Consider the following 23,444-nt stretch of genomic DNA (forward strand, 5'->3'; position numbering starts at 1 on the left):
GCCTGCAGGCCCCCCGCCTCTCCCCAAAGGGAGCGTCAGCCCCCGCCGGGAAGGGACCTGGATGAGCAGAGCAGCCCCGCGAGGGGCCAGCAGCAGAACCTCAGCGCCTTTTCAGCTGGGCCTCTTGCGCCACGTGGTGGGCCTGGCCATTCCTGGGTTGATTAGGTTCAGGTAGGGCCAGAGCCTTAACATCCCACCTGTGCCGCAGGGAGCGAGCGTCTTCTCAGTACAGGGACGCCAGGCGCGTCAGGGCCGTGCACCCGGCAGGTCCCAGGACATGAGCGGCGTGGGCAGGCGGGTCTGTGGGTGGGCGAGACTCGCTGCAGGGTCCTGCGCCGGCTCATGCTGCCAGCCTGCCCAGAGACATTTCCAGCCTCTTTGAAAGGGGCTGGGCCGCAGGTGGGCGACGGGCGGGCAGAGGGGCCTGTGTTTGCCCAGGGCGGGTCACGCGGGACGCCCTTGGCCAGTGTTCGCACACCAGGCCCTTGGGCGGCTGTTCCCTGCCCAGCCCCTCTTGCCCTTTGCTGCTCAGATACAACCGGCTGCTGCAAGTCATTGCCCAGACGCTGCAGGATTTGCTGAAAGCGCTCAAGGGCCTGGTGGTGATGTCGTCCCAGCTGGAGCTCATGGCCAACAGCCTGTTCAACAACATTGTTCCCGAGCTCTGGAACGCCAAGGTGCGCGGCCGCCTGCCCGCCGGGGGTGTCAGGGGGCCGGGCCGGGCCACAACGCCGCCCGCGCGGGCCTGCCTGGGGGACGCGGCTCAGGACTTGACAGCAGGGCCCGGGGCAAGGACACTAGACCGGCCCCATTGGGCAGGTTGATTGGTACAGGCTGAAAGGCAGCAGCAGAACAGCTCCTCACCAGTGGCCTGTGACCCCCCCCAGGCCCCGCCCCCTTTGCAAGCCAGGCAGCCCCCTTGGGCCGGCTTAGACGATGGCGGCTGATCCCCTGTAACCACTCTGCTCTGCCCACAAAGCAGCCAGCTCCCCAGCCCACCAGGAACCCGGCCTCTGCAGCACCTGGAATGGCAGCCCAGCGCCAGTGACTTGCCTAGCATGGGGCTTCAAGGCAGCACACGTCAGGCCCATGTGTGTCCCCCCTTGGTGAATTCCTCCCTAAGGCCTTTGTCCCGCTCCCTCCGGTGTCCCCATGCCCACCACCTTGTCATCTCCCCCAGGGCAGCCCTCCCTGAAGTCCATGTCCCCCCCCACCCAGGCCCTTGTCTGTCCGTTCCCCCAATCAAGCCCCCCCAACCTACCCATCCCCAACACCCTAATGTCCCCCTGGGGCACCCCTCTCTAGCATCCTTATGTGCCGCCACCCCAAGCATACCCCTCCCTGACGCCCGTGTGTCGTACCCCCCCCCAGGCGTACCCCTCCCTGAAGCCCTTGGCCTCCTGGGTGAACGACCTGCTGCAGCGCATCGACTTCCTGCAGCGCTGGATCAGCAAGGGCATCCCCCCCGTGTTCTGGATCAGCGGCTTCTTCTTCCCCCAGGCCTTCCTGACGGGCACGCTGCAGAACTTCGCCCGCAAGTCCGTCATCTCTATTGACACCATCACCTTCGACTTCAAGGTCAGTGACCCCGGCTGTGGACCGGCCTTCGCCCCCCCCCCCCAACCCGGCACCCACCCCCTGCCTGCCCAGCAGCAACCACTGCATGCAAGTGACTGAGGCTGCTGGAGGACGGAGTCTTGTCCCTCCCCCTGCCTTGGTGGAGACGCCCCTGGGCCCAAACCCACCTCCAAAACGTCTGCGCCAGGCCCCACAGCCTCTGTCTGCTGCCAGCAGGGTCCCCGGGTGGCATTTACACCCCCATCCCCACAGGTCCTGGGCTAAGAGCTGCTGCCTGCCCCAGCTTCCAGGCACTGCGGCCACCACCCCGCACCGGGCTCCCGCTGGGCAGTCAGCGCAGCACCTCATAGCGTTTCCAGCCCCTGGCCAGCAGGCCCGGACACTCAGGCAGGGGGTGGGCGCGGTGCTGCTCAGCAGGGAGCCACTGGAGCCATTCTATCCCTCGGGCCGGCAGGTGATGAGGGAGGCGGTGAGCGAGCTGACCCAGCGGCCGGCCCAGGGCTGCTACATCCACGGCTTGTTTGTGGAAGGGGCGCGCTGGGACCCCGTGGCCTTCCAGCTGGCGGAGTCGCGCCCCAAGGAGCTCTACACGGAGATGGCGGTGCTCTGGCTCTTGCCCGTTCCCAACCGCAAGGCTCCGGCCTCAGGCTTCTACCTCTGCCCCATCTACAAGACCCTCACGCGAGCAGGTAGGGGGCAGAGGGGGGAGGAGGGGCCTGCCCTCGCAGACCCTGCCCTGCCCACTCCACAGTGCAGCTTGGCTGGGAGCACCAGCCCCGGTTGCGGCGGGGCCCAGGCTCTGGTGCACGGAGCAAGCTGCCAGGGTGCCTGGCTGCAGAGCAAGGGCCGCGCGGCTGTAGGTACCACGTGCCAGGAGATGCAGGGCCGGCCTGTAGCCTGTGGCCACAAGAACAAGCGGGAGGATTTTCTTAGCCAGCCCCGTGCACATGGTGCCTTTGCTGGGGCATTGGGGGCTGGGTTAAGCTGCTTTCCACTAGGCCCGTCTCCCTGCGGGGAGGCTCACAGACCCAGCGAGTGCTAGATCAGACCCCTGCTCCGCGAGCCAGGGCCCAGCGCTGCTGCAGGACGGTTCTAGGGCCGGGCAGCACAAGGCCAGGCCGCACCTACAGTAGCTTCAGCGCCAGAGCAGCCACCACAAGTCAGAGCAGCGGCCGCAGGGGAGGGTTGGAAAGCGACCAGCCCCAGGGTCGCACTCCCCTACATCTTTGCCCCTTTCCCTGGCAGGGACCCTGTCCACAACTGGCCATTCCACCAACTACGTGATCGCCGTGGAGATCCCCAGCAGCAAGGCCCAGCGCCACTGGATCAAGCGGGGCGTGGCCCTGATCTGTGCTCTGGACTTCTAGGCCACCAGGGCGGGGGGTGCCGACTGGCTGGTGGTAACCCCGCTCTGGCTGCCCCCTGTAAATAAACAGCTGTTTTCCCAACCTTGGCCTGCTCCCTTCTCTTCCCACTCCGCACCCCAGCTAAGGCACTGGAAGATAGTTTCTAGGCACAGCAGCCTCCGTCCTCTGGCCCGTTAACCAGCCCTGGGCGGGGACAGCTTTATTCTTTCCTAGAGGGCTGCTAGTTACAGCCCGGCCCGGCCCATGCAGCAGGAGCCCAGCCCTGGTTTCAGCACACGGGCACGCTCGGGGCAAACAGGCGGGCTGGTAAATCCAGTTGTGCCCGGAGGCCAAGCAGCTTCCACATGCAGCTGCCTCCGGAACGCCAGGGCGAGGGGCGGCATTGAACCTTGTGCGTTCCCTTCCGGCCGCGCCGGCAAGCCCCCGCCGGGCTTGGAGAGAACCCGCCTTCTGCAGTCACTGCCGGGGGGGACGTCCAGCCTGTCCCCGGAACCCTGCCCCCACATGGACACTCGCACCCGAGAGCCACGGGGCCGGGGGACAGCAGCAACGTGGGTCAGGCGCTGGGCAGCTCGAGCCTCAGCACAGGCCCACCACAGCGCGGACAGGAGCCTGCCTCTTCCCTGCTGGCAGGCGAGCCCATCGCTGCCCCCCAGCCTCCACCAGGCCCAGGGTGCCAACCCGATCCCATCTCTCACGGGGTGGGCGCCGGCTCTATTCCAGCACAGGGCGAGCCAGCCCCGGCGTTCCCGTTGGGTCCGTCTCCCTGGGCCGAGCGCTGGCATCTCTGCTCCCCTCCCGGCTACTGGCGCTTGGCTTTGTAGGGCCGGGAGCGTTTCCGGCGGTCCGGCTTCCTCTGCTTGTGCAGACGCCCGATGCTGACGCCTTGCCGCCTGCGCACCGAGATGTTCTGCTCCACAAGGCTGGCCAGCATGCCTGCAGGGCAGATGCCAGGGACTGGCTCAGAACAAGCCCCTGCTCCGCTCAGCCACCTCCCGGGGACACCCGCCCCCCCTCGGCCCCGCCCATTGTAGGGTTCCCCAGCTGGCAGGAGCCCGCACACGGGTGCCCAGGGAAGCGGCCAGCCTCACCTTCCTGAGCCAGCATGGAGATGAAGGTGCAGATGAACTCGTCGTAGTTGTGGGTTCTTCTCTGGTCGTCGATCTGAGAGGCAAAGGAAGGGAAACGCCAGGTGAACGCTGCCTCCTGGGCAGGCCCAGGGAGCCCCACACCTGACCCAGCCCTGCAGACCACAGCCAGGGTCAGCCCCCCAACCCCAGCTTCTGGCCACTGCCTGGACTGACGGGCTCGGACAGGGAGGGGGCCTGTAAAAAGGGGGGCAAGGGGCCAGCTCCAAGGGCAGCGGGTACCGAGGAGGGGCGGGCAGGAAGTTCCGCTCCACAGCGCTTCCCGGGAAACCCCTGCCCTCGGGAGCACGGCCGAGGGCAGAACCGGCCGAGCGGGGCTGGAGGAATTCTGCTAGGCAGCCGGGCAAGCCCAGCGCTTCTCCTGTGGGCGTCAGCCTCCCCAGGGTGGGGCTGCTGGCTGACAGGCCCCCTTCCCCGCTGGAAGGAGAGGGCAGGCTGAGACCACCCTCCCCAAGGAGTCTCCCCCGCCGCTCCGAAGCGGCTTTCCTCCCAGCGGCTCCAGCGAAGCCCCCAGCCAGCGCACCTTGAACTTCTTCCTCTTCTCCACCTCCTCCTTCAGGCAGGCCTCGTAGTTCACAATCTCGGCTTCCACGCACTTCAGCAGCGCCAGCAGCTCCTGGCAGAGCCAAGCAGAGCGTGAGCCCCCTGCCCAGTGCGGCGCGGGGCCTGGGACGGGGGAAGGGAAGGCCCCGCCGGACAGCGGCACAGGGCCGGTCTGTGGGACGGCTCCCGAGTCGGGGAGGGCCCAGAGCCAGGGCGCCAGCATGCGGCTCTTGCGGGGACGTCCCACGCGGCAGGGCCCGGTGAGCGCGAGCACAGGACAAACGGCCCTGGCCCCAGTGCACACAGCTCCCCCCCAGCCACAGAACAAGCCAGTGTCCTGCGCCAGGGACGCGCCCCCAAGGCGAGCTGCGAAGCCCAGCCCGCAGACAGGGCAGGCTACCGGCGGGAGCGTGCCAGGCGCTGGCTCTAGCACCCAGCATTAGCCCCGCCGCCCACCCACAGAAAGCAGCTCTGGCCGGCCCCGCCGTGGACGTGGGGCACTCACCTTGGGCGAATACTTCTCCCCACAAGGGTGGTCACTGGGCCGGCAGAGCGCCACCTTCTCTCTGCTGTCGCCTGGCTCGCTCGCCTCCTTCTCGTCCGCCCTCACAGCAGCCGGGGCCTCCTCGCTCTGCCTGCCGGCGGGAGGGGAGCTTTTCCCCCCATCTGGGCAGGCCGGGAGAGTCAGCACAGAGCCACCGCACCTCACCCCACCCCTGCCAGGGGCTCCCCCTCCCCGGCCTACCTGTGGCGCCGAGCGGGCCGCACACGCCCTCCTCGGAGAGGTGCAGCAGGCCAGTGCTGACGAGGGGCCCCAGGTCCCTCACGGCCCGGTTGTAGCGCATGCAGTCCACGCGCAGCAGGCTCTCCTCCTCCCCGAAGAGCACCTTGGAGAGGTGGCAGGCGACAGGGCTGGAGGGCCGGGTGGGGTTGGCCGAGCGGATGGGGGAGCGCAGCGGGGAGTTGAAGGCGCTGCCGATCTCGGAGGCCGTGTCCGTGCTCTCGTTGCTGGGCGTGGGCGAGGGCTGGGAGTGGGCCGCCACGGCCACGGCGGCGCCCCCACCCCCCGTCTTGATGGAGAGGGGGATGGAGAGGTCCTTCTGGGACTCGGTGAGCTTCTCCGCCAGGACGTTGATGGTGTTGGGCTGGAGCACGGAGAGCTGGCCGTCGGCAGCTCCAGCCCCCAGCCCCGGCTTCCCCTGCCCCTTCCGCTTGTACCTGCCCGGGGGACAGACTGCATTGAGCCCGGCCGGCAAGGAGCGGCAGGCGGCACCGGGCCCGGACAGACCGCGTTGAGCCCGGCCGGCAAGGAGCGGCAGAAGGCACCGGGCCCGGACAGACCACGTTGAGCCCGGCCGGCAAGGAGCAGCAGGCGGCACCGGGCCCGGACAGACCGCGTTGAGCCCGGCCGGCAAGGAGCGGCAGAAGGCACCGGGCCCGGACAGACCGCGTTGAGCCCGGCCGGCAAGGAGCGGCAGGAGGCACCGGGCCCGGACAGACCGCGTTGAGCCCGGCCGGCAAGGAGCGGCAGGAGGCACCGGGCCCGGACAGACCGCGTTGAGCCCGGCCGGCAAGGAGCAGCAGGCGGCACCGGGCCCGGACAGACCGCGTTGAGCCCGGCCGGCAAGGAGCGGCAGGCGGCACCGGGCCCGGACAGACCGCGTTGAGCCCGGCCGGCAAGGAGCGGCAGGCGGCACCGGGCCCGGACAGACCGCGTTGAGCCCGGCCGGCAAGGAGCGGCAGGCGGCACCGGGCCCGGACAGACCGCGTTGAGCCCGGCCGGCAAGGAGCGGCAGGAGGCACCGGGCCCGGACAGACCGCGTTGAGCCCGGCCGGCAAGGAGCGGCAGGCGGCACCGGGCCCGGACAGACCGCGTTGAGCCCGGCCGGCAAGGAGCGGCAGGCGGCACCGGGCCCGGACAGACCGCGTTGAGCCCGGCCGGCAAGGAGCGGCAGGAGGCACCCGGCCCGGACAGACCGCGTTGAGCCCGGCCGGCAAGGAGCGGCAGGAGGCACCGCCCCAGCAAATTCACCCAGGCAGGGCGGAGGGAGCCGCTTCGTGCACGCGACGGGACAGGCCGTTAGCTGCTCGGCATGGCCGTGCGCAGCACCCAGCGCGTGGAAATAGCGACCGCGGCAGAGGGGCAGCGGGAGACACACCGGGCAGTTCGGCTGGCGTAGCTTCGTGAGAGCCACGCGCCAAGTGACACCCAGCGGAGCCAGTGCTTGTCCAGCAGACCGCCCCCGCCTCCCCCCTCCCACTGGTCTAGGCACCGACGAGACCAGTTTCCCCTTCACTGTCCAGGAAGGCGGCACTACGACCCAGCCCTCTAGCAGCGTCCACGGGGCGGAGCTCGCAAGCCCTTTCCACCAGCGAATGCTACTTCTGCCCCGCGGCTCGAACGAGTTCGGAGCCCCCCAACCTCCGGGACGGAGCCTCCCGGTGCCTGCCAGAACCACCGGGAATTTCGCAGGAGGGGGAAGCAAAGATTTCGAAGCCGCCCTTTAAGCCGGGGCGCTCGCCTTGTCGCCCAGTTCTCGGGGGCCTTGCTGGCAGCCCTGGGGCCCCCACCCGGATGGGCAGGCCCCTGGGCCGAGGCCCGGCACGGGGCGGGTGAGCAGGGCTGGAAGCTGTGAAGCTTCTTTCGCCAGCCCCCTGGCCACCAGGGCTGCCTCTTGCTCCCAGCCAGCACACGTGGCCCCGCTCGGCTGGAGCCGTGGGTCATAAGATAAGAACATAAGAACGGCCGTCCTGGGTCAGACCAAAGGTCCATCTAGCCCAGTATCCTGTCTGCCAACAGTGGCCAGCACCAAGAGCCCCGGAGGGGGTGGACCGAAGACAATGATCAAGCAATTTGTCTCCTGCCATCCCTCTCCAGCCTCTGACAAACAGAGGCCAAGGACACCATTCCTACCTCCTGGCTAATAGCCTTTTATGGACCTAACCTCCATGAATTTATCTAGTTTCTCTTTAAACTCTGTTATAGTTCTAGCCTTCACAGCCTCCTCTGGCAAGGAGTTCCACAGGTTGACTACACGCTGTGTGAAGAAGAACTTCCTTTTATTAGTTTTAAACCTGCTCCCCATTAATTTCATTTGGTGTCCTCTAGTTCTTCTATTATGGGATATAATAAATAACTTTTCTTTATTCACCCTCTCCACACCACTCATGATTTTATAGACCTCTATCATATCCCCCCTCAGTCTCCTCTTTTCTAAACTGAAAAGTCCCAGTCGCTTTAACCTCTCCTCATATGGGACCCGTTCCAAACCCCTAATCATTTTAGCTGCCCTTTTCTGAACCCTTTCCAAGGCCAAAATATCTTTTTTGAGGTGAGGAGACCACATCTGTACACAGTATTCAAGATGTGGGCGTACCATAGTTTTATAAAGGGGCAGTAAGATATTCTGGGTCTTATTTTCTATCCCTTTCTTAATAATTCCTAGCATCCTATTTGCCTTTTTGACCGTCGCTGCACACTGTGTGGAAGTTTTCAGAGAACTGTTCACGATAATTGTCCAAGATCTCTTTCCTGATTTGTCGTAGCCAAATTAGCCCCCATCATACTGTACGTATAGTTGGGGTTATTTTTCCCGATGTGCATTACTTTACACTTATCCACATTAAATTTCATTTGCCATTTTGTTGCCCAATCACTCAGTTTGGTGAGATCTTTTTGGAGTCCCTCACAGTCTGCTTCTGTCTTGACTATCCTAAACAGTTTGGTATCATCTGCAAACTTTACTACCTCACTGCTTACCCCTTTCTCCAGATCATTTATGAATAAGTTGAAAAGGATTGGTCCCAGGACTGACCCTTGGGGTACACCCTCTCCAATCTGAAAATTTACCATTTATTCCTACCCTTTGTTTCCTGTCTTTTAACCAGTTCTCAATCCAAGATAGGACCTTCCCTCTCATCCCATATGGTCCCAAGCTGCTGAAACGGTTCCCTCGATGCCTCCTGCCTCACTCAGAGCTGGCAGGCCGGGGAGGGAGGGGGGATTCACCCCCTGCTGGGTGAGCGCCATGCGGCAGCGAAAGCCGGGCCGCACGTTCCCGGCAACCTGGGCTCTTGGCTGCATCCCTTACCTGATGGCCGCGGCAGCGCTACAAACTTCCTCCTCCTCGTCGTCGTAGTCGTCCTCGTCATCGGAGTAGTGCTGGTGAACGGGAACCCGGCTCCGGCCCACCCCTGCGGCCAGGTCCTCCTCCTCCTGCAACACACACCCGCTTACTACTGCTGGGGCCGCACGCAGCCAGCCCTCCTTGGACACTTCAGCACTGGCCTCAGGCCGGCAGGGCTGCAACCTGGGGGCCCCTTTCTGGGGCAGGGAGTCAACCCGGCGCTCTCCATAGAGGGCACCACCCCTGCATGCAGCCCAGACTTGCCCTGGGCACCACCAGGTGCAGCCGAACATGAATCCACTGAGGCTTGGGACCAAAGACCCGTGCTGCGGCTTTCATTTGCCCACAGCACCCGGGGGGAAACCAACGTGCCCCGAGCACGGTCCCACTGGCCACGTAAGCCAGCACCCAGCCACGCGGCCGCCGGGGCCACAAGCGAGACTTAACAGCTCCGTGGGAGCTGAGCACCCCCTCCATTAGCATGGGCTCCTCTCGGTGTGTACAGCCTGCTCTGCTGCTGGTACGGGCCAATGGCCCTAGGACCCCTCGGCTGGAGCCAGAGGGGAGAAAGGGTTCCCAAGTGCTATTCCCCCGGACGGAGAGCCCGGGTCACTGCCCCGCCCTGGCCTGCCGCCCCGGCGGGGAGCCGGCCCAGCCTCGCGTACCTGCATGGGCGACTTGGCGTAGTTGTGGTTATCCAGAAAGGCCGGGAGTCGCTGCACGATGGGGTTGGGGTTTGCGGGAGCCCCGTTGAGGCAGCTCCCAGGGGCCTTGGCTCCCACCTTGGACCTGTGGGGCAGGCTCTGCGCAGAGGCGGGGTGGCCCTGGCCCGTCGAGTCCTCAGCGCCGTCTGTAACGCACGCCCTGCGTCAGAGAGCAGCTTCCCCCGGGGACGCCAGCGCCTTGGATTCGAGATGCTCCTCGATCACCTGGCTCCCGCCCCCGGTGGCGGCTCTCCTGCCTCTCCAGAGCCCCCCGCCCTTCGCCAGCCAGTACGCAGCTGACAGCAAGAGTGCACCCGGCACAAGCGCCACCCTCCTCAAACTCTGCAGCCCAGCCCATGGCAGGGTCTGGCCAGCACACGCTGACTGCGGGCCTGGGCCCAGGGCCGAGGGAAGCCACCACCCGAGGCCCTGGGACAGCCCAGGGAGCTGCACACTGGAGGTCAAGGCAACTCTGCTCCATCCCGCACAAGGGCCCCGGGTGCTTTGCGCAGAGCGAATCCCGTACCGGGGTGCGAGCTCTCCGGGGTCGGCTGGGCTCTGCTCGTCTCCGGTGCTGCACAGGCCTTGCTGCCGGCTGGCTTGGACTCCTCGGCCGCCTGAGACTCCTGGGACTTCTGGGTCTGGATCAGCTCCGGCTGAGTTACCCGGATGAGCTGGAAAGCAAGAAAGGATCAGGCCCCGCCTGCCAAGACGGGTGCTGCGCGGCGTCGGGGCGGGGAGGAGGGGAACCCATACGGCTGAGCCAATCCCCCAGCGCCCAGGAAAAGCAGCGGCCACTTCTGCCGGGAGAGAAGGGACCGGCCACTGGGCTGAATGGCCCTGGGTCAGAGACCCACCTGGGAGACGTGGGGCAGGGACAGCAGGCACGTGGGACAACTCCGGGAAGGAGGCAGAGCGCACAGACCCAGCCGGGGTCCCAGCCCGCACACCCTGGGACAGGGACAGCGGCGCCAAGCTGCCCACAGGTCCCCTACCTGCTGCAGGGCCTCCAGCACAGTCTGCCTGTTCATCTTCAGGACGTGCAGCCTCGCTTCGTACTTCATCCTCCGGTCGGGCACCACCGCCATCAGGTTGAAGCGGATGTCGTGGTACGGCTCCCTGCAGCAATGCCCCGGCACGTTAGCCCGGCGCGCCCCCAGCGCGTGACGCGAGGTACAGGCCGCCAGCAGCGGGCGCCTGCCGGTTCACACGGCGTTCCGCGGAGGACAGACCGACTTCGAGTCACCTTGTCTGGGCTTCGCAACGCGGCCCCTGGCGCCCTGCCCCAGCCGGTACCTCCTCGCTGCCAGGCAGGGGCAGGAACCCGGGGCAATCTAAACTCGCCTGGTACGGAGGGGAAAACCCACCCAGCTGTGGCCACCGCCGCTTGCGTCTCCAAAGCCGTGGCTGGCAAGGAAGCGTTGTTCCTACGCCGCAGAGGCATCGGCTCCCAGCCTGCCTGTGCTATGGATTTCTAATCTGCCTCTCGACGGGGCACTCCCCTTCACCGCACTCCTGTGAGTCCCCTTCCTGCCCGCCGGGGCTGCTGGGAGGCATCAGACCCCCAGCCTGGGTAGGCAGCCGCAAAGTGCTAACGATTCGTCCAAGCGGCAGCATGCCGGGAAGAGGGAACCGCGCTCGCGCTGCGTGCTGGCAGGGCTGGGGTTCCTGGGGACCACCTCCTAAGTCACGGAAGAGCACGCCTTCCGCAGCCCAGGGCTCCGGCGGGAGATGGGTGGGGTGGGAAAGGGCAGCTCCCGTTCAGCCTTGCCACAGCCGCTTTGGGAGCAGAGCGGTTTCCTGTTCCCAGGGGGATGTCCGAAGGTCCCCCCCTTCCCAAGCCGCATCTGACACCACAACACCGCTGGCTGGCCTCCAGCCGGCAGGGCCCACGAGCCCGCCAGGCCCTTCCCCCAGGCGGAAACCCAGCAGCTGCCACACCACACCCTGAGCCATCGAGTGGGAGAGCTACCCGGCCGCTTGGCCTCTGCGATCAGCTGGGCCCCTCTGCAGGCCCCCGTCAGCAACACCAGGCAAGCAAGACACCGAGACCCCATCCAGAAACCTGCACGAGGGAAGACCCCCCCCCCCCCCCGTTCTCGCCCCTCTGGCAACGCCACGGCGCAGGGCGAGCTGGCGTCTGCCTCTCCGACACGCAGGCTCATAAGAACGGCCGTACTGGGTCAGACCAAAGGTCCATCTAGCCCAGTATCCTGTCTGCCGACAGTGGCCAGCACCAGGTGCCCCAGAGAGGGTGGACCGAAGAAAATGATCAAGCGATTTGTTTCCTGCCATCCCTCTCCAGCCTCTGACAAACAGAGGTCAAGGACACCATTTTATCCCCTGGCTAATAGCCTTTTATGGACCTAACCTCCATGAAATTATCTAGCTTCTCTTTAAACTCTGTTATAGTCCTAGCCTTCACAGCCTCCTCTGGCAAGGAGTTCCACAGGTTGACTACACGCTGTGTGAAGAATTTTCTTTTATTAGTTTTAAACCTGCTACCCATTAATTTCATTTGGTGTCCTCTAGTTCTTCTATTTAGGGAACTAATAAATAACTTTTCTTTATCGGCCCTCTCCACACCACTCATGATTTTATAGACCTCTATCATATCCCCCCTCAGTCTCCTCTTTTCTAAACTGAAAAGTCCCAGTCGCTTTAACCTCTCCTCATATGGGACCCGTTCCAAACCCCTAATCATTTTAGTTGCCCTTTTCTGAACCCTTTCCAAGGCCAAAATATCTTTTTTGAGGTGAGGAGACCACATCTGTACACAGTATTCAAGATGTGGGCGTACCATAGTTTTATACAGGGGCAGTAAGATATTCTGGGTCTTATTTTCTATCCCTTTCCTAATAATTCCTAGCATCCTATTTGCCTTTTTGACCGCCGCTGCACTCTGTGTGGAAGTTTTCAGAGAACTGTCCACGATAACTCCAAGATCCCTTTCCTGATTTGTCGTAGCCAAATTAGCCCCCATCATACTGTACGTATAGTTGGGGTTATTTTCCCCGATGTGCATTACTTTACACTTATCCACATTAAATTTCATTTGCCATTTTGTTGCCCAATCACTCAGTTTGGTGAGATCTTCTTGGAGTCCCTCACAGTCTGCTTCTGCCTTGACTATCCTAAACAGTTTTATATCATCTGCAAACTTTACTACCTCATTGCTTACCCCTTTCCCCAGATCATTTATGAATAAGTTGAAAAGGATTGGTCCCAGGACTGATCCTTGGGGTACACCACTAGTTACCCCTCTCCAATCTGAAAATTTACCATTTATTCCTACCCTTTGTTTCCTGTCTTTTAACCAGTTCTCAGTCCAAGAAAGGACCTTCCCTCTTATCCCATGGCCATGTAATTTACACAAGAGCCTTTGGTGAGGGACATTGTCAAAGGCTTTCTGAAAATCCACGTATATTATATCTACTGGATCCCCCTTGTCTGCATGTTTGTTAACCCCGTCAAAGAACTCTAATAGATTAGTAAGACAGGATTTCCCTTTACAGAAACCATGTTGACTTTTGTCCAATAAATTATGCTCTTCTACATGCTTCACAATTTTATTCTTTACTATTGTTTCAACTAATTTGCCTGGTACTGAAGTTAGACTTACCGGTCTGTAATTGCCAGGATCACCTTTACAGCCCTTTTTAAATATTGGTGTCACGTTGGCTACCTTCCAGTCATTAGGTATGGAAGCCGATTTAAAGGATAGGTTACAAACCACAGATAATAGCTCAGCAATTTCCCATTTGAGTTCTTTTAGAACCCTTGGATGAATGCCATCCGGTCCCGGAGATTTGTTAACATTAAGTTTTTCTATTTGTTCTAAAACCTCCTCTAATGACACTTTAATCTAGGACAGTTCCTCAGATTCATCACCCACAAAGGACGATGCAGATTCAGGAATCTCCCCAACGTCCTCAGCCGTGAAGACTGAAGCAAAGAAATCATTTAGTTTCTCCGCAATGGCTTTATCGTCCTTGATTGCTCCTTTTATAGCTCGATCATCTAGAAGACCCACAGGTTTTTTAGCAGGCTTCCTGCTTCTAATGTACTTAAAAAATATTTTGTTATTTCTTTTTGAGTTTTTGGCTAGCTGTTCCTCAAAATCTTTTTTTGCTTTTCTTATTACATTTTTACACTTGATTTGACAGTGTTTATGTTCCTTTCTATTTATCTCACTAGGATTGGATTTCCACTTCTTAAAAGATACCTTTTTGTCCCTCACTGCTTCTTTTACATGGCGGTTAAGCCACGGTGACTCTTTTTTAGGTCTCTTGCTATGTTTTTTAATTTTTGGTATACATTTAAGTTGGGCCTCTATTATGGTGTCTTTAAAAAGTTTCCATGCAGCTTTCAGGGATTTGGCTCTAGTCACTGTGCCTTTTAATTTCTGTTTAACTAACCTCCTCATTTTTGTGTAATTCCCCTTTTTGAAATTAAATGCCAGGGTGCTGGACTGCTAAGGTGTTCTTCCCACCACAGGAATGTTGAATGTTATTATATTATGGTCACTATTCCCAAGCGGTCCTGTAACCATTATATCCTGGACCTGATCCTGTGCTCCACTCAGGACTAAATCGAGAATTGCCTCTCCCCTTGTGGGTTCCTGCACCAGCTGCTCCAAGAAGCAGTCATTTAAGGCATTGAGAAATTTTATCTCAGCTTCTCTTCCTGAGGTGACATGTATCCAGTCAATATGGGGGTAATTAAAATCCCCATTATTATAGAGTTCTTTATTTTGGTAGCCTCTCTAATCTCCCTCAGCATTTCAATGTCAGTATCGCTGTCCTGGTCAGGTGGTCGGTAATATATCCCTACTGCTAATGTCTTATTATTGGAGCATGGAATTACTATCCATAGCGATTCTATTGCTATCCATAACGCCTCTCGCCGCTCCGGCGCTTGCTGGCCCTTCCCCGCCACCGGGGGAAGCCAGGGCTCACGCGTGCCCCGAGCCACCGGACCGCAAAACCCCTGCAGTGGGGGGGGGGAAGCCACCCCCGCTTCTGCCAAGCACTTACCCTGCGGTGGCCAGGCCGATTCGCTCCATGATCACTCTCCTGGCTTTATCCGTCCACTCCTCATCCTCAGCCCACGGCCCTGGGAATGCAGAGAAAGCACATTAGTCGGGCAGGCCGAGATGCCCGTTCGCACCGGGCCAGCACAGCAGCTCGCCGCTTGGCTCCAGCAACTCACAGGGCGAGTGGCACCTTCTGAGCAATCCGTCCCATTAGCAAGTCCCGCCGGGACAGGGGACCCACTCCCATCTCTCTAAGCCTGGGCCAACGTCCCCAACTGGGGCCTATGGCTACACACCGCCCGTCACCTCCTGCTCCCAGCCAGGCTGGGATATGTGCTGGGAGCCAGAGAGGCAGGCAAGCCAGGTCCACACCGGAGATACTTCAAAGACACACAGCTCCAGCGACGTCAGCTGGACCTTGGTTCGAACTTCGGCACCGTCCCCACAGTGGGAGGTCGATGGCAGAAACACTCCAGTCAACATCCCTTACTCCTCACGAGGAGCAGCACCGGCCTCAAGGTGGCGCCCTCGGTGTTCAACTTAGCAGGTCTTTACTAGACCTGCTAAATCAAATGCCAAAGGCTCGCCCTCTGGAGCACTGATCCGCGGGTAAGTCCAGCCGTGGCCTTACAGCGTGTTTGCCATTTGCAGGGTGGATTGTCCACCGCTCCTTCTGTCAGGCGAGAGCCTCGCTTGCAGCCTGCTCTAGTGGAAGTGAGCAGAGGTTGTTCCGATTGCAGAGTCAAAAAGCCCAAAGCTTCGAAAGGACACAGATTTACACCCTCCCAACAGGCAGAGAAGCCCCGTTCTCCCTGCACCACGAACAGGAGTGGGATCTCAGTGCCCCTTCAGGCACTTCCCCTCCTCCCCGTACACCTCTGAGCGCTGCCCCGGAACGGCGAGCGACACGGAATCCGAGCTACCAATTCAGCCCCAGCGCCAGCCTCTCCTCGGACACCTGCAACAGCAGCGAGTGCCCCAGGACAGGGCTGGCACGAGAAGAAGGGCGGGGCGGGGCTCACCACAGGAGCTGCGCTGTTTAAGAACCCATGTGGGACACTGCTAAGGAGGCACTGGCAGCAGGTAAGAGACGAGGTGTTGGGCAGCCCGGACAGAGCGATAGCGGGGAGGTAGGTGTGTGGGGTCCTTCCTCGTGGGCCTCGCTGTATGCTGTGCTGCTGCCAGGGCCGCTCCTCCCTTGTCTCTGGAGGCAGCGGCTGCCGCGCTGCGCCCCGACGTTACGCCAGGGACGCTGATTTCAGCTGCAACCCGAACTCCCCGACGTGAGAAGAACTCCCCAGACCAGGACACTCTCCTACAGCGGGTGCCGGATGAGGAGGCACATCGGGGAGGCGCCAGGGCCCCTTACCGTGGTCGATGGGATAGACCTTCAGCCCGTCCAACTCGAAGAGCCGCCCCTTGATGGGAACGTAACTGACGAAGTGGAAAGCCTCCATGGTGCGCACGGCGCTGATTCCGTTCTGCTTCTCCGGCAGGTGCCGAGGCTCTGGCCTGCAAGGCAACGCCTCCGAGAGGTCAGGCCGGCAGCAGCCTCCCCTCCCCGGGGCGCAGCGCTGCGGGGGCGCCCACACTCACCTGGCATGGCTGTTATGGGCCTTGGCCAGCTCCGGAGCATTCCCAATGGCATAGCCTTTACTCTGCAGAAAGCAAAGGCAGAGCAGCAAGACCCCTGAGGCGGAGGGACGGGATGGCTGGAGTCCCCTAACGCAGCACCCCAGCCCTGCCCCTCATCCGCAGGTTCCTCCCACCGCACCAACGGGCTCCTCACCCCCTCGTCAACAGGCTCCTCGACCCCTCGTTACCAGGCTCCTTGCCAGCCCATGCCTCTGGACATGCCCCCCCGTTATCAGACTCCTCGCTAGCCCCTGCCTCTGGACACGCGCCCCCCCCCCCCCACCGACGGGCTCCTCGCCCCCCTCATCAACAGGTTCCTCACCCCCCTCATTATCGGGCTCCTCGCTAGCCCCTGCCCTGGACACCAATGGGCTCCTCGCTAACAGACTGATGCGGGGCTTTCCAAGAACGGATCGTACCCTGGAGAAGCAAACCCAAGGGAAGGGACGGGGCCGGTTCCCGAGGAGGGGGCGAGGACACGCCCGCGGGGAAGGAAGCATGTGAAGGGACAGGCCTGAGAGAAGCACTTGGAGGAGGCCAGAGGGAGCTTGGCTGAGGAGGTCTGGAGAATATTCCAGACCTCGGGGACAGCCCAGAGCGAGGCCCAAGCAAAGGAGACTACAAGTGATTCAGGAGACATGATTAGGAAGAACATAGGATGGGGGGGGGCACAAGGAACCATTCCCTTAAACACATCATGATTCCTCCCTCCCCCCCACAAGCAAGTGGCCGCCCTCGGCTGCTCCCCCACCTCCCCAGGCCAGCCCAGCCCACACCAGACCTCTGGGCTGAACCCCCTGGTGAAATCCTTCATGCGACTCAGCGTCGGCCCCAGGTCCACACTGCTGCAGTTCAGGAGGACGCTCAGCAAGGCGTGGGTGGCACAGGAGTTGGGAATCAGCTACAGGGCAAAGAGACCAAGTCAGATGATGGAACCGGGTCATTCCAGCAGCCCCATCTCCTGGATGTAACCCAGCGCCCGGCAGGGACCGATATTGAAACCCAGCACCACAGCTGCCTGGAACCCGAAACCCACCGACCCAACCCCCAGGGCCCTGGGGGTCAGCGTCTTCAGGTCGATCACACCGCACCCTTGGGAGCAGCAGGTCACGGCAAAGGCCAGGGCTGAGACTGGACAGCTGAGACTGGACCTCTGCCGTAACAACGCCCTCAGCTCTGCCGCACTGGCCCGGAGCACACAAGGACAGACGCTAGGTATGCAGCCACGGAAAGCCTACAGAAAGTGTGGCACCGTGGCAGGCTGCAGCCCACACCGTTCGGGGGCCGGAGCAGTGCTCATTTAAACTCCCTTCTCCCGCAGGGCTGGGCCACATCCCCAGGCTGACCTGCAGCCGGGGACTGCACCAAACACAGCAGCACCTCTGGAGCCCGAATGCTGTGCTGAGTGGGCTCCGAAGAGCCGCTCTCGCCCAAGCAATTTCTCAGACCGTTCCTATCACGGGAGAAGGAGTGATCCAGGGAGCGTTCATTTCCCGTATCACCGCCGTCCAGTCTGCCAAACCTCCCAGGCCCCCCTGCCAAAGCCCTCAGGTATCAGCTGCCGTCTCAAATTCAATGTGCCCCAAACAGACGAACAACAGAGCCAAACCACAGCGGGGCCAAGGCCTCCTGATCTAGGCTGAGCATGCAACCTCCCAGCACTGTGCTTTCTACCCGCCGGGGCAGCCACGGCATGCCTGGCGACCATTCCTGCCTGATTCTGACACAGTTTGGATTGCCACAGATTGTGTGGCTGCATGGAAGTGCCCTCGCCGCCCGCTCCCCAGCAGCATCCCGAGAGCCGCGCTCGGCTGCCCTACCTGATGAGCAAAGAACATATTATTGACAATGTCATCGTCGATCACCGACGTCTCGTCCACCAGGGTGGAGACCTTCCGGCGGGACCGGCGCTCCTCAATCCATTTGAAGAGGAAGATGAACCCGTACACGGGGCTGGCGGGGAAAGAAAAGCAAAGAGGCTGGAGTACTCAAACACCAGAGACTTTTTCAGTTTAAACCACACCGGGCGGGAAGAAAACAAAGGAGAGGCATTAAAGGCAGCAAGGGCCTGTCCTCGCCCCCACTGTCCTACGCTAGGTTGGCAGCGTAACATTTCTGAGCAGGGTCTGGCATTGGCTTTGTGGCAGCACCCTGCTGGCTCGCTCTTAGATATGGGACTGTTTCTAACTGTGATGTAGTGTCACTACCTTGCTGGTTGCTGTGCGTGGGCTGGCTGTGGGCCGTGGAGGACCCCTCCTGGCCTCTGTCTGTAAGCACTGCCCAGCGGGGGACACCTTGAGGTGTTGGGGGGAGGGAATCATGAAGGAGACAGACTACGGAGGGGGTCTGGGAGTCTAAAGGCCGAGGCACCCCATCTCACGGGGGCTGAGGCAGCCTGGCCCAGACTCTGGTGGACACATCACGTCTGTGCTGGGCTGTATCCTGGAGAAGCAATAACCCCTCTCTGTTCTACTGGCTGGCAGAGTCTGTTCTTGCTGCGACGGGGCTGCATGATCGGGGGAACCCCGACGCGCCGTCACACTAACCACCAAGAAAAATCACATCAGCCGCTGTTTGCAACCTGCCTGTGCCAGTGGAGAAGACGGAAAACATGAAACCCCTGCAATCCATCCCATGACCCTGCTGGATCTCTCTCTATACACACTGTTATTCTGGTACCAGCCTGGAGTCCCCATCCCATGACTTAACTCATCCCTTCCGCTTCCTGACCAAGCAGGAAGATGGCCCACACAGCCTACCTCCCAAGCCAGGCCAAATACTTTTCAGAACTTCCCTGTCTATGACACAAACCACAGTAGACATCTGATCAGCAACAGGCAGGCCCGTCCAAACTGCTCCCGGGGAGCTCCCAGACTCTCAGGGCACGTCTACCCACTAATGTCGGCACATACAGCAGTGTGTGTAGACCATGCAGGTGCAAACGAAAAGCTCCCTAGCACACGTTAGCGTCAAAGTGAACAGCACTACATCACTGTGCAGTGCACAGCAGGGTCTACAAAGCCAACCGACCGCAGCAAGTTTGCCCGGATTGGTAACTTACCCCTGGCATTTGCTTTGTAGATCGTAGATTTCCTCAACCTGCACCCCTTTAACTCCTACAAAAAAAAGAGAGCAGGAATCAGTGAGACAAGACCAGCTGACGGCGGCCAGCGTCCGCGTCTGAGACTAAACCAACCCTGCAGAATGGCTCCTGTACTCACCAAAATCTTCTACCAACAGGGTGAAGAGACCTGGAGGGGAACAAGACAGAGATTACTTCTGGCTGAGCTCACGCTGCTACACACAAAGCATGCAGAGGATTTCTGCCCCTCCCTTCTGATTAGCGCAGTAGGACTCCCATGGCAAATTTGAAGGAAACCACAAGGCTATGTCTACACTGGTGCGATCTTGCGCCAGAAGTATGCAAATGAGGCTAAGCATGGAATATCGCCGAGCCTCATTTGCATACCTAATGAGCCACCATTTTGCGGAAGAGGCTCTTGCTCCAGAAGGAGCATCTACACTGCCCCTTCTTGCGCAAGAAAAACCCTCTTGTGTAATGCCGTTCTTCCTGAAAATAATCAGCGTAGCGGCATTGAGCAAGAGGGTTTTTCTTGAGCAAGAAGGGGCAGCGTGGACAGCAGAAGTACAGCATGGAGCTCGGGCCAGCAGGGGGGCTCTGAGTCCCCCACTGGCCCCAGGCTCCATGCAGTGTTTTAATCTTTGAAATGCACAAGGGCCCCTGCTGGGAACACATACGCCGGGTGTGCTCTTGCTACACTTCAAAGCAGAAGCGCCCTTCTCGACTAATCAAATAGTCAATGGAAATTAGTTGATTAGTTGATTAGTTGATTCATCTAATTTTAACATCCCTAGCCTACATATCAAGGTACTGACCTACTACTGCCATCAAACTATCTAGGAAGGGATATGACTCCATCATACCTGGAGCCTCCCAAGCATTTAAAAAGAGACATTCTCTCTCTCTGCCCAATCAGGAGGAGGAGCAGTTTGATCCATTTTTAGGATATTTCATGTATTTACATTTGTGTGGAAGTAGGAGAACTTATTATGGGGAAGATACATCAAAGAAAGAAGTTTGTCAGTTAGATCTGAGAGCTGGGAGACTGGTCTTCATTCTTATCTTTCCCGGGAGTATCTTGCTGTTTCCCACACGTACAAGACGAGAGATTATATCCTGGAATGCAAGGACACAGAGATGGGGGGCTAGGGGAGACGGCTCCCAGTGTGAAGCTGTAGCTAGGGCAGCTAACGTACTGGGGGACCACCCAGTCGATGTGGGGGGGGGGGGGTGGCACCATTCATGGACTCCCGAAAGCACCGGCCTAAGCGCTGCTGTACCACGTAAGTGCCCAGGTAGGATTTTAACACAACACAGATAGATACAGAACAACCGGATGGGTCACTCTCACCAGAGCGGGACCCAAGAAACCAGGGCTCCAGCCTTGTGGAAAAGGCTTTTTCCTAACTGCCTCGTGAGGTCCTATCCCATTTCGGGGGAAATTGCTCATTCCACAACCTCTGCCTTACCCAGTTCCTCCCTTTACCGAGGCCCAAAAGGCCCCCATTTCCCCCACCCCACAGCCTGCGGCTCCCTCGACCCCCTATGCTACCCCCACAACGCCCCCCGTGCTCCCTCACAGTCTGCCCCTCCTCCACAGCCCCTATGCCCCTCCCCCAGTGCTCCCCCCAGCCTGCCCCTCCCCCCGTGCTCCCTCACAGCCTGCCCCCCTCCACAGCCCCTATGCCCCTCCCCCAGTGCTCCCCCCGTCTGCCCCTCCTCCACAGCCCCTATGCCCCTCCCCCAGTGCTCCCCCCAGCCTGCCCCTCCCCCCGTGCTCCCTCACAGCCTGCCCCCCTCCACAGCCCCTATGCCCCTCCCCCAGTGCTCCCCCCGTCTGCCCCTCCTCCACAGCCCCTATGCCCCTCCCCCAGTGCTCCCCCCAGCCTGCCCCTCCCCCCGTGCTCCCTCACAGCCTGCCCCCCCTCCACAGCCCCTATGCCCCTCCCCCAGTGCTCCCCCCGTCTGCCCCTCCTCCACAGCCCCTATGCCCCTCCCCCAGTGCTCCCCCCAGCCTGCCCCTCCCCCCGTGCTCCCTCACAGCCTGCCCCCCTCCACAGCCCCTATGCCCCTCCCCCCGTGCTCCCCCCAGCCTGCCCCTCCCCCCGTGCTCCCCCACAGTCTGCCCCCTCCACAGCCCCGAAGCCCCTCCCCAGCCTGCCCCGCCCCCAACGCTCCCCGCTCAGCCTGCCCCTCCCCCCATCCCGTGCTCCCCCCGCTCACCGGGGTCGCTCTCCAGCTCCAGCCAGCCCTTATTCATCTTCCCCCGGGCCGGGCCTCAACGCCATGTCCGGCCCCGCCCCCCTCCGCTGCCCGGACGTTCGGGCCCCACGAGCGCATCCGCCTCCGGCCCCGCCCACTGGCTCTGACGTCAACTCACCGCGACCCGCCGCGCAGGCGCCCAGAGGCGGGAAGGGGCGGGAGATAAGTCCCAGCGGGGGGCTGCCGCCCCGCTGAAAGCGTGAAATAAGTCTCGGAGCCGCCGGGAGAGCCCCCCTGCCGGGTTCGGGGCGGGGCCGCGGCCAGCCCCCAGGAGCCCCATGGCCCCGCCCCGCGCCGGCTGCTGAAAATCGGGCGCTGCCCCCCCGGCCCGGTACCTGCGCGGGGCCGAGACCGGGACCCGCCCGCCCAAGCGCCGCGCGGGCTGAGCCGCATGTTACCAATAGCGGCAGAACCGGCTTCGCTGGGGCCGCTTCGCCTCGTGCCCCGCGCTGGGCCGGGCTGTTCGCGTCTGTGCCCTGGGCCGCCCCCTCTTCTCCCCCCGCCCTACCACAGCCCCCGGGACCGACCCCTCAGCCCACCCCGCAGCCCCTGCCATTGCATTCCTGGGCTCCCCGAACAGCTCCGCAGCCCCCCGTCCTGTGCCCCCCTTGCTCTTGCAGTGGCGGGCTCCCCACCCAGCCCCGCCGGCCCCCTGCCATCCCGGTTGTGATCTTCCCACCCTGCTTTGCCCGTGCCCCCCTTCCCAGTCTGTGTCCTCCAGGCGTCGCAGCAGCAACAGGCCATGGGTCTGTGGTATGGAAAACCCCCTGCCGCAGACTCAGCCCAGCCCATGGGATTCGTGTCCCAAAGGGCCGGGGGGAGGAGAGACCTCTGATTTGAAGCCTTGCTCAGAGGCAACACTTTGCTAACCCCAGCAGCAAACCCTTTGCTAGCCATCCTCATGCTTCAGGGCACAAGCTGCTTGTCAGCTGGGGTCAGGAAGGAGACACACACACACCCCTGCTGAGTCCGGCACTGTCACAGGCTTAGGGGGAATTTGCACCGCTTCCTGTAGCAGCCGGCACTCGCCACTCATACGCCGTGCTCCAGTGTGGCACAGCCTGTGTTCTAACTTGCTTCCTAGGCTGTAGGAAACGTGCCCCTCACCCCCATCTCTTTGCAGTGTGCTGGCCCCAGGGCTCAGAAACCCCAGGTGACAGTGATCAATTAGTGGCGACAGTAATCAGTTGTCTATTACATCAGCACGCGGATGAGCTCTCCCCTGCCCTGCAGCCCCTTGCTAATCCAAGCTGTCCCCTGCCCCGCCCCACAGCCCCTTGCTAATCCACAGGGCCAGAGAGGGGAGAGCTGGGCTAGCTGGAGGAATCCTGCTTAGCAAGGTCACTGGCGGCAGCTGATGAGAAAGCCGCCACCCCATCTCCTCTCCAGGTATGGCCCAGCAAGCCACCATGTCCAGAGGCTACTGCTGCCCCTCCTGCTGGCTAGGCATGCTCGGAAAGCTCCCTGCCCAGGCTCCGGGTGCGTTCCAGAGCCCTTAGGACCCAGCCGTGGGACCTGGGATGCGGACAGACAGAAAGCACCTGGCCACAGTGGTTGTGATGGGTACACACATCCTCCTGCGGCTTGGGATTGTGAGCTAACATGCTTCATCATACCCCTAGGATGAAACTACACCCCCCCCACCCCCAGCTGCAGGGCCTTGGCTTTGCTGGGCATGGGCATGTAGCTGATCCTGCCGGGCGCTTGCTGCTCTGGCCTCTGCCCACAGGGCCGTCTCTGCCAAGGTCGGCCTAGGGCCCGGGAGCTCAGACCTACATTGGCTGCTGCTCCCGCGCAGGCCACAGAAGAGCCCCACCCAGCTGCCAGTGGGACCTCTGGCTCGGCTGGGGCCCCACCACAGGAGGCACAAGGGGGTTAGGCCGGATTCCCACCTAATGCAGATCAGGCTCTGGCAGCAGTGGGAAGAGGGATAGCAGAATGAGAGTGCAGGCCCCATAGAATC

The 23,444-nt window shown here is 61.4% G+C and overlaps 2 protein-coding genes across 6 annotated transcripts in view; one reads left to right on the forward strand and one right to left on the reverse strand.

Annotated features, from left to right (window-relative positions):
- DNAH1 (dynein axonemal heavy chain 1) overlaps positions 1 to 3,026 on the forward strand; it is a 125,386-nt gene extending 122,360 nt beyond the window's left edge. The window contains exons 76-79 of one of the 2 annotated variants that reach the window (XM_075939494.2): positions 533 to 677; positions 1,372 to 1,578; positions 2,033 to 2,267; positions 2,824 to 3,026. In XM_075939494.2, the coding sequence (XP_075795609.2) occupies positions 533 to 677; positions 1,372 to 1,578; positions 2,033 to 2,267; positions 2,824 to 2,945 (709 nt within the window). In that variant the 3' untranslated portion in view covers positions 2,946 to 3,026. The remainder of the gene's footprint in view (positions 1 to 532; positions 678 to 1,371; positions 1,579 to 2,032; positions 2,268 to 2,823) is intronic. The other variant, XM_089781040.1, reaches the window with a different exon arrangement.
- Positions 2,812 to 21,570, reverse strand: BAP1 (BRCA1 associated deubiquitinase 1). 4 transcript variants are annotated; one of them, XM_075939498.2, is made up of 17 exons: positions 21,443 to 21,570; positions 19,359 to 19,388; positions 19,199 to 19,253; positions 17,958 to 18,090; positions 16,919 to 17,038; positions 16,099 to 16,160; positions 15,872 to 16,014; positions 14,504 to 14,582; positions 10,463 to 10,586; positions 9,994 to 10,141; positions 9,429 to 9,613; positions 8,728 to 8,852; positions 5,382 to 5,854; positions 5,142 to 5,302; positions 4,617 to 4,709; positions 4,037 to 4,109; positions 2,812 to 3,881 (listed from the first exon to the last, which is right to left on the reverse strand). In XM_075939498.2, exons 1-17 carry the CDS (start codon positions 21,477 to 21,479, stop codon positions 3,748 to 3,750), a joined length of 2,175 nt encoding a protein of 724 aa, XP_075795613.2. In that variant the 5' UTR covers positions 21,480 to 21,570; the 3' UTR covers positions 2,812 to 3,747. The 4 variants fall into 4 exon arrangements, with proteins under 4 accessions (XP_075795613.2, XP_075795612.2, XP_075795614.2 ...); XM_075939497.2 differs by having other exon boundaries at positions 16,889 to 17,038; XM_075939499.2 differs by lacking the exon at positions 21,443 to 21,570 and adding an exon at positions 20,571 to 20,660 and having other exon boundaries at positions 16,889 to 17,038.
- Positions 21,571 to 23,444: the final 1,874 nt, after the last annotated feature.

The sequence above is a fragment of the Pelodiscus sinensis genome, chromosome 11 (assembly GCF_052426305.1).
Source record: "Pelodiscus sinensis isolate ZL-2025 chromosome 11, ASM5242630v1, whole genome shotgun sequence".
NCBI classification, from domain to species: Eukaryota; Metazoa; Chordata; order Testudines; family Trionychidae; genus Pelodiscus; species Pelodiscus sinensis.

Coding starts and splice junctions, on each gene's coding strand:
- BAP1 (XM_075939497.2), bottom strand. CDS start 21,479: ATGAATAAGGGCTGGCTGGAGCTGGAGAGCGACCCCG. Junction 19,389..21,442: donor GGAGCTGGAGAGCGACCCCG/GTGAGCGGGGGG, acceptor GTTCCCCTCCAG/GTCTCTTCACCCTGTTGGTA. Junction 4,710..5,141: donor GGGAGAAGTATTCGCCCAAG/GTGAGTGCCCCA, acceptor TGGCTCTGCCAG/GAGCTGCTGGCGCTGCTGAA.